We start from the raw sequence: 15,759 nt of genomic DNA, 5'->3' as shown, positions 1-15,759 counted from the left end.
AAAATGTTAAAAATCATTTAATTCATAATTAAACGCATTCCAACATCTAGGAAGAGCCTTGCATTTAGAATGTGGTCGCATTTTGTGCGGACCGCTTCAATGAAACGACAACAATTCATTAAAACAATAAAACAGCGTTAGAACGTTGTAAATTTTAAAAATAGTTTTGATCATCCACGCTATTAATACACTAATGGTCGTGGTCTTATCAGTGTGAAATTGAATTACAATATTGAAACTCGCAGCTCACGTTATTTGAATTTATACCGCATTTGATTGTAGTCGCGAGCGTTTGAGTTATCCATATGCACTATTGATTTTCCGTTCGTCGTCTAATAGGAAACTAAAATGTCAACTAGGAACCACAACACTGCAACTGTGGTCAACATAAAACAGCTCGGTAAGTTGATACTATTTTTAAGCGCCTAGATTTTTTTTTATTTATTTAATTTGGCGCGCTAATCCTTTGACTTGATAATTGTTAATTACCAGTTGACTGTGAAACGTACAGGTTATGTGATTCTCAAAACTGTTTCAATTCATTTTTGTTTTTTTTTAGTAATTCGAGAATCCAAAAAAACACTGAAAACATTTGATATTTTTTATAGTATTTTGCGCAATGATGAACAACATGTGAAATACACATTTACATATTTTAAATTTTATTATCTTGAAACACTAAAACTCAAATAAAATTATAATAAAATAATATACAATATTATTATAGCCTTATATTATAATTTTAATTAATAATATTCAATTAAAATTATATTTCTTGAACCCAATTAAATATAGTTAAATTACACCGTAACATTTAATGTCTTTTTTTTATATTATTTATTTTACATATAGTAGTGGCTATTATCATAGCAACTTTTTAAATGTTAAATATTATAGCTTTTTAAATGTTAAAGATTATAGTTTGATGTGAACTGTTAACAGAATATTAACTTACTCGTTTTATACTGTACTAATTTTTGTTTATTCTATAAATATATGAAATATTGATTAAATAAGTAACACAATTTATCCAAAGATTAAGTATATAATTTCTCCAAAACGTATGATTTAATACTGAATCTTTATATAATACACTTTTTTATTTTTATGTCGAATTTGAATATCAACGTGATCCCACATGTATCGCCAATACAATTTATTTAGTAGGGTTTCTTGGGTGGTTGTGTGTAATGGTAACAAAAAATTATTACACACCCCATATTTTTAATATATTTAAAATTTAAATAATTTATTGGTGCATTTTAAATATTTATTTTTTATTATTATATGTTGTCATAAAAATGACACATCATGAAAAATATTTATTCTCTTTAACAAATATCCTTTGTTCTTAATTAGATAACATAAAATGATTAATTTATTGTAAATATGCATGATCACACTATGTTATCATTAAATAATTATAAATCCCTTTTTTATCTTTTTTATATTTAATTTGCAAATCATTTAGAAGTAAAAATGACAGAATATAATTTGTTTTAGATAGAAGATAAACTTGTTTACAAAAAAATGTGCATTTAATTATGTGTTTTATTTAATTAATTTGTCCATACAAAAAATACTTGTAATTTTAATCGCATTATAGTAAATCTCTTTTAGAATTTTATCTAATAAAACATGATACGTATGAGACAATTTTATCATTTATCAAACAATAGCTGAATAATTTAACAATTAACATTTATTTTTAGACGGCAAAGTGCAAAACATCCTCAGGGAAGCGGTGGAAGCGCGCAGTTTCGCGTACGCCCCCTATAGCAACTTCCAAGTGGGGGCGGCGCTTCAATGCGAGGATGGCACCCTCTACAGAGGCTGCAACGTCGAAAACAGCTCGTTCACCGTAGGCACCTGCGCAGAACGTAACGCCTATTTCAAAGCCATCTCGGAAGGACAAAGAAAGTTCAAGGCGATTGCCGTCATCGCCTATCAGGAGAAGGTCTTCACGATGCCGTGCGGCGCTTGCAGACAACTGATGGCGGAGTTTGGAAATTTGGATGTGTACATCGCGAAGCCGGAACTCTGCGATGTTATGGTGACATCGCTAAACGAACTGCTTCCTTTCGGATTCGTTACTGACAATTACAAGTTTACATGAGACTACATCAGGTCAATAGGATACTGGTTATGATAAATGCTGTTTGTACCTTATAACAATTTTTTAAGAGTAATTAAAAGTTATTGAATACTAATTTTAAAGATTTTATATTTATTTGCCACAGTTCATACCAGAATGAAAGATATTTTAATCAATAGATGAAATAAAATTTGAAATTTGACTATAAATAATACAGGACCAAATTATCTGTATTTGGCAAATATAGAAACTAAATACTATAAAATCTCTTTTAGATATGCAACATTTTTATTATACTGAAACATTAACAAACAACTTAAACAATAATTTAACAATATATGTAAACTATCCTAATTTACAAAATGAGAGTAAAATTAATTAAGATAATATTTTAATATAGAACAGGTTAAAATTACTATTAGGAAACATTGGAACTGGTGCTTTTAGCAGATTGTAATTATTGTGCAAATGCCAAAACCAACTCCTCCTATATTTTCTTATCATTGGAAACAGTACCAGAATCTTTCACCGACAAACTCAACTCTCTGGCCAATGCTTAATCTTCACTTATGTGGATCGTTGTGGGTTTGCCAGATCTACAAGCCACTTTGCCTTCACATGAATGATATGCTGGTATTACTTCTTTAGCTTTGCACTTTTTGACTGAACATCTGTTGGTGAACACTTTTTGGCGGATCCAATTAGCCATTGTCAACGTGCGCTCCTGAGACAAAAAGAAAATAATTATATTATGATTTTGAAGTTGTAAAATGTTGCATAACGTAATTGTTTTAGTTCATATATTACGTTTTTTAAAATATTAAGAATTTATGTAAAAACTGTTAGTTTCAATCATATATTAAAAACAAAAACTTACCAACAAAATCAGATTGTCTCTTGCTAACTGAAGCTGGTTTGTTGCACAAAAGACGTACAGGTACTTGATTCTTTTTTGTAGGGATAAGAGCAATTATAGGTGGTATATGAAAAATGCTCGGCACGAAACATTACCTTGCAGGCATCACATTTTATAAGTTTGAAATACAATTTGTTACAATCGGATTTCGAACTGAGCTGACTGACATGTAGCAATAACATACTTTTACGGATATACATTTTGTTTACTCAACGAATAAATAATTTGACTAATACTGTGTACTAACAAAGAATAACAAAGCTAATAATTCATTCATGCTCAATAAATAGAAGATTAAAATTTTGTTCTGCAACAAATTTCTAATGACAATCTCTTTTAGGTATGCAACAGTTTTATTATACTTAAACCTAGTCAATAATTTAACAATAAAAGTAAACTATTCTAAATTACAAAGTGAGAGTAAAATGTGTACAAAATGGAATAATATTTTAATATACAACAGGTTAAAAGTTACTATTAGGAAACATTGCATCTATCTCTCCTATAAATTCCTGAAATGGTGGTGGTGGAACTGGTGCTTTCAGCAGATTGTAATTGTCGTGCCAATGCCAAATCCAATTCCTCCTGTCTTTTCTTATCACTGAAAACAGCTCCAGAATCTTGCATTGATAAAGCCAATGCTCTGGCTAATGCTTCATCTTCACTCATGTTGTTTAAAGTGGAACGTTGTGGGTTTACCAGCCAAGATCTTTTAGCTACTTTGCCTTCACATGAATGATCTACTGGATGTCTGTGTTTAAGGCAATAATTTAATGAACACTCAGTACATATCACAGGTATGACTTCTTTGGTTTTGCACTTTTTAAATGAACATCTGTTGGTGAACACTTTTCGGCGTGTTTTCGCTGGATCCGATTGGCAGTCGTTGTCAATGTGTGCTCCTGAAACAAAAAGAAAAAGATTATGTTATGAATTTTACACAATAAAATGATACATAATCTAATTATTTTAGTATATAAATTATGATTTATAATTGATATAAAAAATATTGTTTCAATCATACATTAAATACAAAAACTTACCAACAACAAAGTCAGGTTGTTGTCCCTTGCTAACTGGAACTGGTTTGTTGCACAAAGGACATACAGGCACTTGGTTGTCTTTTTTGTAGGCATGGGAGCAATTATGGGTGGTGTATGAAAAATGCTCGTCACAGAACATAGCGTTGCAGGCATCGCATCTTATAGGTAAGAAATCCAATTTGTTACAATCGGATTTCGAACAGTGCTGACCGATATGTGGCAATTCCATGTTTTTACGAACAGTACCTTTGTTTACGCGACTAACAAATAATTCGACTAGTACTGTGCACTGACTAAGAATAACACACCTAATGATTCATCATGACACGAACATGTTCAATAAATGGATGAAATTATTTCCTGAATATTCTACAAACAAATTTCTAATGAGAACGATGACAAACAAAAAATGACAGTGACAGGAACATAGTAATCTATGAAACCAAAAATTCTTGCCAACTTTAAACACTTAATTCACCAGATTTTCACAATTGTAATATTTTTGTGTAAAATTCTTTAAGTTTGCTCAAACAAACTATTTCTTATTCTTTTTATTTGCATAGAATCATAAAATAAAAACAATAAAATATTTACTTTGTTATATGTATCTCTACAGATTTAAGCATGCATAAAACAAATTATGTTCAATTTATAGAATAAATTCTTTAAATTTCAATTTAACAATATTTTATAAGAAAGTCTGTGTGGAAGTATTTGGAAACAGTGCCCTCTATGTTTCGTAAATTTAATTAATTTAATTTGGTCAATAAATTAAGAGAAACTGTAAATATGAATCCATTTTAACCGTTCTGCTCATTCTGATGATTCAACTTATTTATTTTAGATGGCTAGTTATATTCATCCGCTAGGAAAAATGTGTTATCGTTCTGTGACTCCCACAGTAGAAGGTTTATTATACTACATCGAATAGTTTGTATATGAATGTTTTTCTATGATCCAATTTACATCCATTAAATAATAGATTCTATTGTAAAGAGTAAATATATGAATATAATTTAGATTACGGTATAATAAATTTTTTACTTACCAAATTTGTATCATTATTAATAAGGCTTTAATATTTTATTACATAAATTATTATAAAAATGTCTTTATTTATTTATATTTAATTTATATTATTTAAGTAAAAATTAATATGTAAAAAATATATTATAATAATATTAAAAACAACAAATTAGTTTCAATTTAAATAGGAATGTTGTATTCTCTCTTCACTAATTTTGATTTTTTGCTTACGAATTATTATTTGATTCGAATGCAAGTATCATATTTGAATAATATATTGTGAATCGAATCCATTCGAATGCATACCAAAATCGATTAGTTTTATAATTCGGGTTCGAAAAGCCCCTTTACCATTCAGATAGATTGTTCATTTAGGCGACGGAGAGCGCGTCGACGGTTAAGGGTTCGAATAAAGATAAATAAAACTAAAGAAGCGGTTATTGAGACGTATTGTCTCGATAAGATTTGAATCGGTTCTTAAAATTGATCTAATATAATCAGAAATTGGATCCAGAAATTACGGACTGATAATTACTTGTCTGCTCACGATGCACGATCATCTTTTGCGACCAAACGCCGTTTGTTTTACAGGAAAAATATGTTTTAAGTTGCATATTTATGTACAAAGACTAATTTATATGAATATTATTTTTAGTTTGAAAATAAAATTAATATTAATTAATTTTAATTTAAGATAACACTTATCTTTTATATTAATGTCACTACAATATTTGTATAAAAATTTTGTAAGATAAAGTTCTGAAATAAGCTCAATCTTATTGATACAAATAGAGAAAGAATTTACATGAATCATGTCTGAGAATATATGATTTGAATCTGTAATGCTTACATCATGTCTAATAAAAAAATAACACATTTAATTTCATTGTGTGTTTATTAAGTATGTTCTAAATACATATGGATTTATTTTGTACAATGTTCAAACATTTATTACAAAATTTCTAAATTATATTAATTTTCAGAGATTCGATCCACATAACATCATCAATAATAATTCAGTCATTATATATATTTAAACTATCAATAGTTTGTTGAGAAGTGAAAAAATTCAAGAAAAAAGTTGGCATGATGATTATTCCTAAAACTAAAATGGAATATATACACAATTTTATAAATAATAATATTTAAATAAAAACAATCGAGAGGTTGACTAGTCCTTGATGTAGTTATGATAAAAGTAGTCAGCCTTATAAAATTACATAAATAGTTCATTCTTTTATCTTAAATTAATTACTACCAGATTCAGGTGTACCATTACGACTCCTTAAATTATACCTACTGTTGGATATTTCATATAAGGTATGTTTATGTCTTCTTGGTAAAATATTACTATATAAATTAATATTTTCTTTAATGTCACTGTTACTTAAAAAGCTTTTATTATTTAGGGAATTGTTGCTTATGTTAGATTCATAAGAATATCTGTTTTCTTTAATAGATTTAGACTCATTTTCTAATTGAATGTCTGTGGAATTAAGCAAATTAAATTTGCTTTTTAAATTTTCTAGTTTTTCCAAAACATTCTCAGTTTTCTTAGATAACTCTCTTAACAAAGCGTTATTTTTTTCCTCCAAGTCTTGATAACAATAAACCTTGTATGCAAAAACTGCACAACTCAAACACATGAAAAAATATCTGGAATACCACACACAACTGTACACGTAACTATATAAAACATCAACGTGTGGTTCGTCTTGTATATAAGTGATAAATGAACACAAAAATCGTTCGATTATAAAATTAGCAAACATTAATAAAAATAGATAAAGTCTTGCGGTATTAGTTCTTTTCATTGACGTCAAAACAAATACAATAAGTATTGTTGAAACGTAAAAAAATATGGAATCAATCCAGGATATTTCACCTATAATCCATGTCTGCATTCTGGACAAGCTTTTTGTCATCACATTTAAAATCTCCCTGTGAGCATTAACTGATACATAGAGATCTTCAAGAACTTCTTCTAAAAACTTTCCATGTTTCAACATCTTCTGTTGCAGTTCTAAACTTTCTTGTTGCGTTTTCAGGAGGTACTCTTGGTTTTTTGATGACTCTTCTAATTGTTTTCCTACAAAAATTATATTTATACAATAGTTACTCTAGTTTACATAATATTAATATTTATTAACGCTGTAGATAATATGAAAAGTGTAAATGTAATGTAAAAATGCAATTTTAAGCTGTCTTTAACAAAAACTTTCTTTTTATTAAATCTAAATTGTTGATTTAGAGTTTCATCATAATTAAAATTTTATTCTATATTAATTATTGTACCGTTATAATTAAATAAATATTTTAGTTGTAGTTATTTGTACCTATTTCAATGTACATCTAAATGCAAAAAATTTGAAATTATAATTTTACTAATCTCATTATCATTGACACATATTTGCCACAGAACTTACCAACTTTAAATGTATTTTCTGATATTGTTTCATGCCAGATTTGCCCTCTTAGAAACCAACAAATATTTTGAGTATGGGTGTAAAATTCAGTGTAAACATTGAACGCCCTATCAGACATATTATTAATACAAATTGAACGTAAATTAGGTTTTTTATCGAGTTCACAGTTATACGTTTCATGTCCAGACATTTCTAAGAAACAATTTGTAATATGTAATGCAATATCACTTTGTGTATCTTCAGATAAGTATCGGCAACCTTCATTTATGTGTTCAACTGCTCCTTTCCAACAGTTTCCGTATTGGGGTAAACTACCTCTTTCTTTTAACAACTAGAAAATGAATTTTTACGGTGAAAAAATAATTTTTTAACATTCTTAATTAATTTACCTGGTATTGAACTTTCCCTCTTTCAATCATATCTTGTGAATTATCTCGGATGTTGTAAAGGTCTTCAAACGCGAATGCGACACGATAAAGTACTAATGAATGTAAAAAATGTAATTTCGTTAACATTTTAAATAATCGATTTGTGAAGGTTATAATACAAAAGTATGTCAGATTCAAATTTTGACTCTGGTACGTTTGATCTACTGATGGCATTCATACAATCTAATAGGTTTCCAACAGAACTACCTCTTAAGGTAGTTTTATATCAAGTCATCTATTTAACTCCCTTTAGTTGATGGTTTACTTAAATTTATTCTAATAACATGCCTGAGTAATTTAAAAAAGTATTGTATCATTTAGTTAATTTTGCATACAAAAATTATTTCCTAAACTTGTATTTTTTAAAATTGTTAAACCAGGATAATGTGAAGTTACTCTAATAAATTTTGACGTATACATAAATATGGCGAGTGTCAGATAGCAGAACTGTCAGATTATATTAATTTAAGTGAAAATCAGATGTTTTAATTAAAATTTCGCAGTAGAATAATGTTTATAGCTGTTAGGTTGCATTAGCTTGCGGTAGATAAAAAGAAAATGGTTCATATTGACCAAATCAAGGCTGATTTTCCCTTACATTGGTTGGTATGGCAAAATGATTATCAAACATTGCAAAATGAATTGGCCAAGAAGCTAGTAAGTGGTGTTTATATTACTGTGAAATGCCACAGTTTCATTGTTTAATAGTTGGTTTATTTTAATTCGATATGTTGATATAAATTTACTCTTTTGTAGCATAACAAGGAGAAAAAAGATGTTAGGGGCAGAACACCCTTAATGTTGGCGGTAACTCTTGGATTCCTAGAGTCGTCGAGGGTATTATTGAATAGTGAAGCCAATGTCAATGTTGAAAATAGTGATGGTTGGACAGGTAATTGGATAAAAATTATAATCCTATATTTATAATTGTTTTTCTCCCATATCCAATTATTTTATGGTGATAGTTGAACATACTTATACATGAGTCATAAGCCACAGTAATGCTTATTTAGTCACTGACTAATATTTGTATTCAAATTTATTAATTATACATATTTCACTATATAACATTTAATTCTTAAGATAATAAAACAGAATAATAACTATTTTGAACAAAGTTCATATATAGGATGTATATTTTTAATAAAGAAGATTAGTATCTATTATATTTATAATTTCTATTTTTGTTTAAAACAAATTGCATATTAATAATTTAATAATATTATCAATTAATGCAGTTTTGGTGTTTGTATTCTGCACTATTATAAAGAAAAAATAGAGATAAATAATTTATTCAACATTGAACTTCAGTGATCCCTATAGAAATTTACAACAATTACGCAAATTCTTATTTTTTGTATGAGATTATAAACTCCAATAATTTCTCAACTGTGTCAATTCTTATTACATTTAATATCTTTGATAATTCTGTAAAATTTTTTGTAAATATGTAATTATTATGCATTTATAATTTATCCTGAACTCTTCTATTACTGTGAATCAAACTTGATATACAATACAATATTCGCTCATATCATTAATAACACCCAAAGTGATAAAATTTAAAAATGTTATATAAAAAAATAAAATGAATAGGAAATTCAATTAACCTTTATATGATACCAAAAACATTCAGGCTTGGATAATTTAAACTTGAGATATTTTCTACTGAATAAAGACATATAAACATGATTTTGGAATATATTATATGTATTGTTTTATTTTTAGTTGTACAAGAGGCGGTGGCGACCGGCGACCCAGAACTTCTGCATCTGGTGCTCGAACGGCGCGACTTCCAACGTTACTCGAGTCGGATGGCAGGCATTCCGGAGTTGCTGCAACGACTCAAGGAAGCGCCCGACTTCTACGTTGAAATGAAGTGGGAGTTCACCAGTTGGGGTAAGGTAACCGACGGTGAGTTTATGCAAAACGCGAACACGAAGTAGATAATCTGTTTGACAGCGAAATCATTTTTGTCTGTGTGTCGATAAACTGCATGCACTTCTATAAGTGATTCACCAAGATGGAATTTCAATTCAGTTTGATTATTATTAATGTGTATTACTTAAAGCAATTTTGGTTGGACTATGACACTTTCACAGGATGTAATTGTTTTATATAATATATATTTAATATTCTGTTTTGTTTATTGAATTATTAAATAAAATACACAAGTCACTTATATGAAGGTTTTTGTTTATTGTACACCAAAAATTTGTATCATTATACATGAGCATTTTCATCGCTTCGTATTTTTTGTTTTGCATGAACTTTATCTGAATTTAAACATTGATTACTAATTAAATTTGCATTAAATGGTTTTCTTTTTGAATATTGTTTATATCAAATCAACACAAAATATAGTATTAATTTATTTTTAGTGTCATATGCATTAAATTTATAATATAATAATTTGCTCTTTATTTTTGTAAGTTTATTATATGTATTATGTGTAAGGTAAGGTTTTTTAATGAAAAATAAGAAAAAAATAGTTAAGTTTTATATCTAATTAAAAATGTAAAATATCAAGAATTATTTTTTTATAAATGAATAACAAAAATCTTTGAATTTTAAATTCGTCTGTATTTAAAAGTATTTATAATAATAAATTTGTATATGGAATAATATGAGATTTCGGTAAATTAAAAAATAATATATATATATATATATATATATATATATGTAGTATATATTATAATATATATAAAATACCTTCTAAAGTACTAATATTTTTATCACTGAGTATGTAAAAATGATTAAGTGAATTGAAATAAAAGTTGACGTTCTTGTATGAAAGTTTTTGATGAATTTTCCAGTTCCACTGGTGTCAAGGATGTGTCCTAGTGACACATACAAAGTCTACAAACAAGGATCGAACGTTAGGGTGGACACAACCCTCCTAGGTTTCGACCACAGCAGCTGGCAAAGAGGCAACAGAAGCTACATTTTCCAGGGGCAAAGTAAGCGTACTCCGACGATTTTATTAAATCCATGTTAAAACTATATTTATGTGTGTTTAGCAATCTCGATTTGTCCGGTCGTTAGAAGTCAGAGAAGTTACATCTATAAATTGAAATCCTTTAAAAATATCGGTAAATTGTGCCGCTTTTTGTTGAGTAGAACACATTTGGCTTGTTGGCTACTGCGACTTGTAAATTTGCGTAAATTATTTTACATTTGTCCATTGATTAATCAGCACAAATCAATTCATTCAATTAAAATGTTAACATTTACATGATTATTAGATTTAGTAATGAAGTATGAATGCTCAAAAAATATTTCTGAGTAATTCTAGTCTGTTCAGTGTATAAGATTCACAAGTTTCATTTTAATCAAATTTCAATAACGTTTAATTGAACAAATTAGACATCATTGTTTTAAACTACGCTGTATGTTACTTGAATGGACTACGTATTTTTAGTGTAGGATTTAATAGGATGTAAAAAACTTTCATTGCTTTAAATAAATACACCTAAAGTTTCTTATTCTTACAGACGATGGTGCTACAATGATGGAAATTGACCATGATCTCCAACAAGTCTACTGTGAACAAATGCGAGCGCCGGACGAGGCACTTGGCATTCTTATTCCGCATGAAGAGACCGTATCTCAACGTCTTACCACACCGATTGTTACCTCGTTTGTAGACACCGAAAAAATCAGTTTCGAAAGGTACCATTAATATATTTTCATCAATATAGAACTTTTGAAAGCAACAAGTTAATAACTTAACTTAATTTTAATGACAGGAATAAAGCGGGTATGTGGGGCTGGCGATCAGATAAAACCGAATCGATAAACGGATACGAGTGCAAGGTGTTCGCCGCTTCCAACGTGGAATTCGTGACGAAAACGAGGACGGAACATCTGACAGAAACCGACAAGGCACGCAGCAAAAGCAACCGGACACCGCTGCAGAACTTCCTCGGAATCGCCGAAATCACCGAGAATGAGTCCACCGTTACAACACCAACGGTAAGAGAGGACCTTCAGGGTGTTTTTGACTGTTGCATTCTAGATCAACTAGAAAAAAACTGACTTTTGGCAGATTTCAAAAAGTGTAAAAATTTTATTTAATTAATTAAATTTGATAAGAAGTAAAAACGTTTTAAAGGGACTTTTAAAATATATCTTTATATCTGGAATAGCTTTTTTCACATGTTTCATGGACGAAAATATTAAATATCTTTATATCTGAGCTAAAAGTAATTTAATATATTACAAATTATATATTTTTGAAAAAGCTTGATTTTTCCAGACAAAATCAATTATTAAATTTTCAGTCTCGAAATTTTTAGGTAGAGATATTTACAATTAAGGTGTGTTAAAAATTTGTTTTCAAAATTTGCCAAAACTTAGTTTTCGTGAATATTTCCGCGATTTTTCAATCCCTCTGAAATGTCCTGCCCAAAGAGAACGAGACAAAACTGATCTTTCTTTAATTTTCAGAAAGAGTTCACGAATTCGAGTAACCCGTGCAACATCACACCGGAGGAGTACTTCGATCGTACGGTGGATCTGCGCGGCAGAGACATCGGACGGCCGAAGGAGGTTAACGTGAAGGTTCAAAAGTTCAAGGCGAATCTGTGGTTGTGCGAACGTTATCCATTGTCACTTCCCGAACAGATATTACCGATCGTTGATCTCATGGCCATATCGAGTTCACACTTCGCCAAACTCAAGGACTTCATTCAAATGCAATTACCGTCCGGGTTCCCAGTCAAAATCGGTATGGTTCCGTTTGTTGTTTGCGTTATAGCTATTGATAATCATGCCTGTTCCGCAGAGATTCCTCTATTCCATGTACTGAACGCCAGAATAACGTTCGGCAACATATTCGCCATTGATTCCGAAGTGCCAAACGTAACCAGGATCCAAGACGAGGATAGGCTCATCTGCGTCCTGGACGAATCGATCTTCCAATGTCCGCCGAATTACACGCAGATTGGTACTGGTAATGCATGGATGTTTTTTTCCACTTTTATTTGCTTTTTACGGCTGTGGGTGGATAAAGATGTTCATAAACTTTCGCTGGGGTTTGAAATTCGAATAAAAATTAATAATAGTATATCTAATGTCAGAGCTACATGTTACTTGACATTTGTTTATTTAAATTTTTGGTTTAATACTGTCCTAATATTTTTTAAATTAATTTATATTTATTATTTATATACTTTCTTTCCAGTAGAAAAAATATAAATGTATGTAATAGTAGTTATTTAATTAAGTCAAAATTAACAGTTTGAACAAAAACCATATACAGTGTTATCAATCTAACTATACTTACCAAGAAGACCCAAATGGTCCAGTAGCTCTATCAATTATTTTTTAATTGATGGTAGTCTTGTGATACCTCATTAGGAAGATATTTTTATTCTCTATTCGGTGTTAGCTAAAATTGGGTGATTAGGTTAGATAAGAAGAAGTATTTCTTATTGTTGTTTAGTTTATACTTTTTTCAGTCTCACTGTATATAATACAATTTATAAAATAATACACCAATTCTATCAGAAACCAGACAGTTTGGCATTTAGTCAAGTGATTCTGAGTTTCCCTTTAAGATTATCGGAATTGAGAGTCTCGCTACTGGAAGAGTTTTAAAAAAAGTTTTACTCAAGCCCTTCTGAGATGTAATTATTACAGTCTAACCATTAAGACAATACAAGTTTTCGTAATTTAACAACAGGATTTTAGTGTATTCAAAAGGTCAATTTGAAGGCACATCTACTGTATGATCCTGATTTGGTATCCAATTACTTTTTTTCTAATCTAGAACACCCAAAATAAATGACAAAATCAAATACTGAAGAATAATCAATTTTTTAAAACTAGTAAATAAGTGATTTTTTGAAAAAAATGTATATAAGACAAATATTTTCTGGTATGGCTTGTAATATTATAATTATTTTTTTTGTTATCAATTGAACGTAAGAAGCAATTATTTCCTGATTCTTTTAAACTTGCATTGCTTGAAATGATATTTGTTTACCTCTGATTTGCGTCTTACCTTAATTTATTTTTCATATGATTTAGATCATTATTACTAAAAACTGTATACTCTACATGATATGTTCATGTTATTATATTGTTATAAATACAATTTGTTTTTAGCTGGTGCTGATAGTAGAAGGCCGTTCATAGAAGAGGAGGACGACTTGCTTCAGTTCGCGATCCAACAAAGTCTCATTGACGTGGGAACGGAAAAGGAAGAGGTAAAATTATTCAATTTAATTAAATCGTAAAATATTCGGTGTTTTTCACTTCAGGTCGACATTTGGGAAGCGCTAAAGGCTCAAAAACCGTCCAGACCAGCCACACCAAACTTCGTTGGGGAAGAGGAACGTCAACTGCAGAGGTAAAATTATATATTTTACAAGAAGTCGTTTAAATTTTCTGCTTGTTTTAAGAGTGTCTAAAACACCAGAACCGAATTCATTACGTGCGTCGTTAAAGTATAAGGTTCATAAAAAGAAAATGTCAGTATAACAATGTTGCTTGTTTGTTGCTTACGAAATTGTAGTTTATTGCTAAATTTGCTTATTTAATCGGTAATGGTATCATATTATTTGTTATTATATTAAATTAACTACTTAAAAACATTATACAAGTGATATTTGTTAATTCTCTATAACTTCACTTTCCGTTAAATCATTCATTCCACCGTATTTTTCCGTAGAGCTATTCAAGCTAGCTTAGAGCTGTATCAGCAAAATGTAGGCGGCGTAGACCTCGTGTCGAACGACGTGGACGCAGAAACGGACACGGATCTGGACTCTGAACTGCGCTTGGCGTTGATGCTGTCCGAACAGCAGCGCAAAAAGGAGGAGGAGGAACGTCGAAAGAAGGAGGAGGAGGAGGAACTGATGCTTGAAGATGTGTTGCGGTTGTCGCTTACCGAAAAGTAGATCGGTACTTATGTAACGGGGCGGGGCTATATTGATTTTTACCGAGCAATACGCAGACATCGCGTTTTTTACTTATTTATCGTCCCGAATTCGGGACGGGTGCGACCGATCAATGCGTGCCCATTAAACAGTTTAGAATTCTTATTGAAACATGTATATTCTGAATACGTTTATAATTTTCGAGGAAACGCAATTCGTGTTCTTGCTATGATGTTGGTGTTTTAAAAGAGTAAAGAATTTTCTTTTGTTTAAATTAAAATGTATGTCTCTGTAACTGGGGATCATTAATAATTCTGAAGTGATACATTTTGTAACGAAATATTTTAAATACCTCATTTGCACTTCATTACTTAGATGTAATTATGAATTATAGATGATGGTATGTAAAAACTCATTGTTTATCAATCAATAACCATTTTTCTATAACGTTAATACTAATCAATGGTGATATATAATAATAATTTACTATTTTAAAAGGATATAAAATAATAGCCGATAATTTTTAATAATTCATTAATAAATTCCAGTTATCAAAGGCTCATTATAAGTCAAGTATTGAAAAAAAGACTGTTACTTTTAATTTTTAGAGTCAAATACGTTATATCCTTTTAAATGACTCTTATTTTTTGACTTATTATTATTTAGTTATTTATATTAGCCAAAGTTGTAAAGAAATTTTTGATTCAATTAATGTTACAAAATTAAGGACAAAGAATTTATGTAGTTAATTATTTTATATTGTTTTGTTTATAAAATTGTAATATTATAAATATGTATTTGTTACTTGTATATGATAATTTATTTAGTAGTTCCTATATTTATTATAACAAGGTTTGAAATTTATGGTTTTAACAATATAAATGTATTTCACTAAAAAAACAAATCATTTCTTCCATTCATTGAGTTTTATTTACTTTATT

The 15,759-nt window shown here is 29.4% G+C and overlaps 4 protein-coding genes across 8 annotated transcripts; 2 read left to right on the top strand and 2 right to left on the bottom strand.

The window, feature by feature from the left end:
* Nucleotides 1–83: 83 nt before the first annotated feature.
* Nucleotides 84–2,210, top strand: LOC109608726 (cytidine deaminase). The gene is made up of 2 exons (XM_020025255.2): nucleotides 84–400; nucleotides 1,713–2,210. The coding sequence occupies exons 1-2, from the start codon at nucleotides 349–351 to the stop codon at nucleotides 2,114–2,116; spliced, it is 456 nt and encodes a 151-aa protein (XP_019880814.1). The 5' UTR covers nucleotides 84–348; the 3' UTR covers nucleotides 2,117–2,210.
* Nucleotides 2,211–3,345: 1,135 nt separating this feature from the next.
* On the bottom strand, nucleotides 3,346–4,508 carry LOC109608720 (AN1-type zinc finger protein 2A). The gene is made up of 2 exons (XM_049964717.1): nucleotides 4,055–4,508; nucleotides 3,346–3,913 (listed from the first exon to the last, which is right to left on the bottom strand). The coding sequence occupies exons 1-2, from the start codon at nucleotides 4,281–4,283 to the stop codon at nucleotides 3,489–3,491; spliced, it is 654 nt and encodes a 217-aa protein (XP_049820674.1). The 5' UTR covers nucleotides 4,284–4,508; the 3' UTR covers nucleotides 3,346–3,488.
* Nucleotides 4,509–5,976: 1,468 nt separating this feature from the next.
* LOC109608725 (uncharacterized) lies at nucleotides 5,977–8,143 on the bottom strand. The gene is made up of 3 exons (XM_020025254.2): nucleotides 7,896–8,143; nucleotides 7,507–7,837; nucleotides 5,977–7,169 (listed from the first exon to the last, which is right to left on the bottom strand). Exons 1-3 carry the CDS (start codon nucleotides 8,106–8,108, stop codon nucleotides 6,328–6,330), a joined length of 1,386 nt encoding a protein of 461 aa, XP_019880813.2. The 5' UTR covers nucleotides 8,109–8,143; the 3' UTR covers nucleotides 5,977–6,327.
* Nucleotides 8,144–8,360: 217 nt separating this feature from the next.
* Nucleotides 8,361–15,734, top strand: LOC109608702 (ankyrin repeat domain-containing protein 13D). Of its 5 annotated transcripts, none has more exons than XM_049961871.1 (11): nucleotides 8,361–8,591; nucleotides 8,691–8,826; nucleotides 9,663–9,833; nucleotides 10,751–10,894; nucleotides 11,429–11,606; nucleotides 11,684–11,909; nucleotides 12,384–12,663; nucleotides 12,721–12,882; nucleotides 14,046–14,146; nucleotides 14,201–14,289; nucleotides 14,611–15,734. In XM_049961871.1, the coding sequence occupies exons 1-11, from the start codon at nucleotides 8,493–8,495 to the stop codon at nucleotides 14,837–14,839; spliced, it is 1,815 nt and encodes a 604-aa protein (XP_049817828.1). In that variant the 5' UTR covers nucleotides 8,361–8,492; the 3' UTR covers nucleotides 14,840–15,734. The 5 variants fall into 5 exon arrangements, with proteins under 5 accessions (XP_049817828.1, XP_049817826.1, XP_049817825.1 ...); XM_049961869.1 differs by having other exon boundaries at nucleotides 12,721–12,888; XM_049961868.1 differs by having other exon boundaries at nucleotides 9,663–9,848.
* Nucleotides 15,735–15,759: the final 25 nt, after the last annotated feature.

This window comes from Aethina tumida, chromosome 1, assembly GCF_024364675.1.
Source record: "Aethina tumida isolate Nest 87 chromosome 1, icAetTumi1.1, whole genome shotgun sequence".
NCBI lineage: Eukaryota > Metazoa > Arthropoda > Insecta > Coleoptera > Nitidulidae > Aethina > Aethina tumida.
The sequence above is the reverse complement of the archived record's forward strand: the minus strand, read 5'-3'. Positions and strand labels throughout refer to the sequence as shown.

What these genes read in the sequence shown, in the direction of transcription:
- LOC109608726 (XM_020025255.2), top strand. Translation starts at nt 349, where the DNA reads ATGTCAACTAGGAACCACAACACTGCAACTGTGGTCAACATAAAACAG. An exon ending in GGTCAACATAAAACAGCTCG is followed by an intron (nt 401 to 1,712) that starts GTAAGTTGATAC and finishes ATTTATTTTTAG; the next exon opens with ACGGCAAAGTGCAAAACATC.
- LOC109608720 (XM_049964717.1), bottom strand. Translation starts at nt 4,283, where the DNA reads ATGGAATTGCCACATATCGGTCAGCACTGTTCGAAATCCGATTGTAAC. An exon ending in ACAACCTGACTTTGTTGTTG is followed by an intron (nt 3,914 to 4,054) that starts GTAAGTTTTTGT and finishes TTTTTGTTTCAG; the next exon opens with GAGCACACATTGACAACGAC.
- LOC109608702 (XM_049961867.1), top strand. Translation starts at nt 8,493, where the DNA reads ATGGTTCATATTGACCAAATCAAGGCTGATTTTCCCTTACATTGGTTG. An exon ending in ATGAATTGGCCAAGAAGCTA is followed by an intron (nt 8,592 to 8,690) that starts GTAAGTGGTGTT and finishes ACTCTTTTGTAG; the next exon opens with CATAACAAGGAGAAAAAAGA. An exon ending in AAATAGTGATGGTTGGACAG is followed by an intron (nt 8,827 to 9,662) that starts GTAATTGGATAA and finishes TTTTATTTTTAG; the next exon opens with TTGTACAAGAGGCGGTGGCG.
- LOC109608725 (XM_020025254.2), bottom strand. Translation starts at nt 8,108, where the DNA reads ATGCCATCAGTAGATCAAACGTACCAGAGTCAAAATTTGAATCTGACA. An exon ending in GAGGGAAAGTTCAATACCAG is followed by an intron (nt 7,838 to 7,895) that starts GTAAATTAATTA and finishes TTCATTTTCTAG; the next exon opens with TTGTTAAAAGAAAGAGGTAG. An exon ending in AGAAAATACATTTAAAGTTG is followed by an intron (nt 7,170 to 7,506) that starts GTAAGTTCTGTG and finishes TAATTTTTGTAG; the next exon opens with GAAAACAATTAGAAGAGTCA.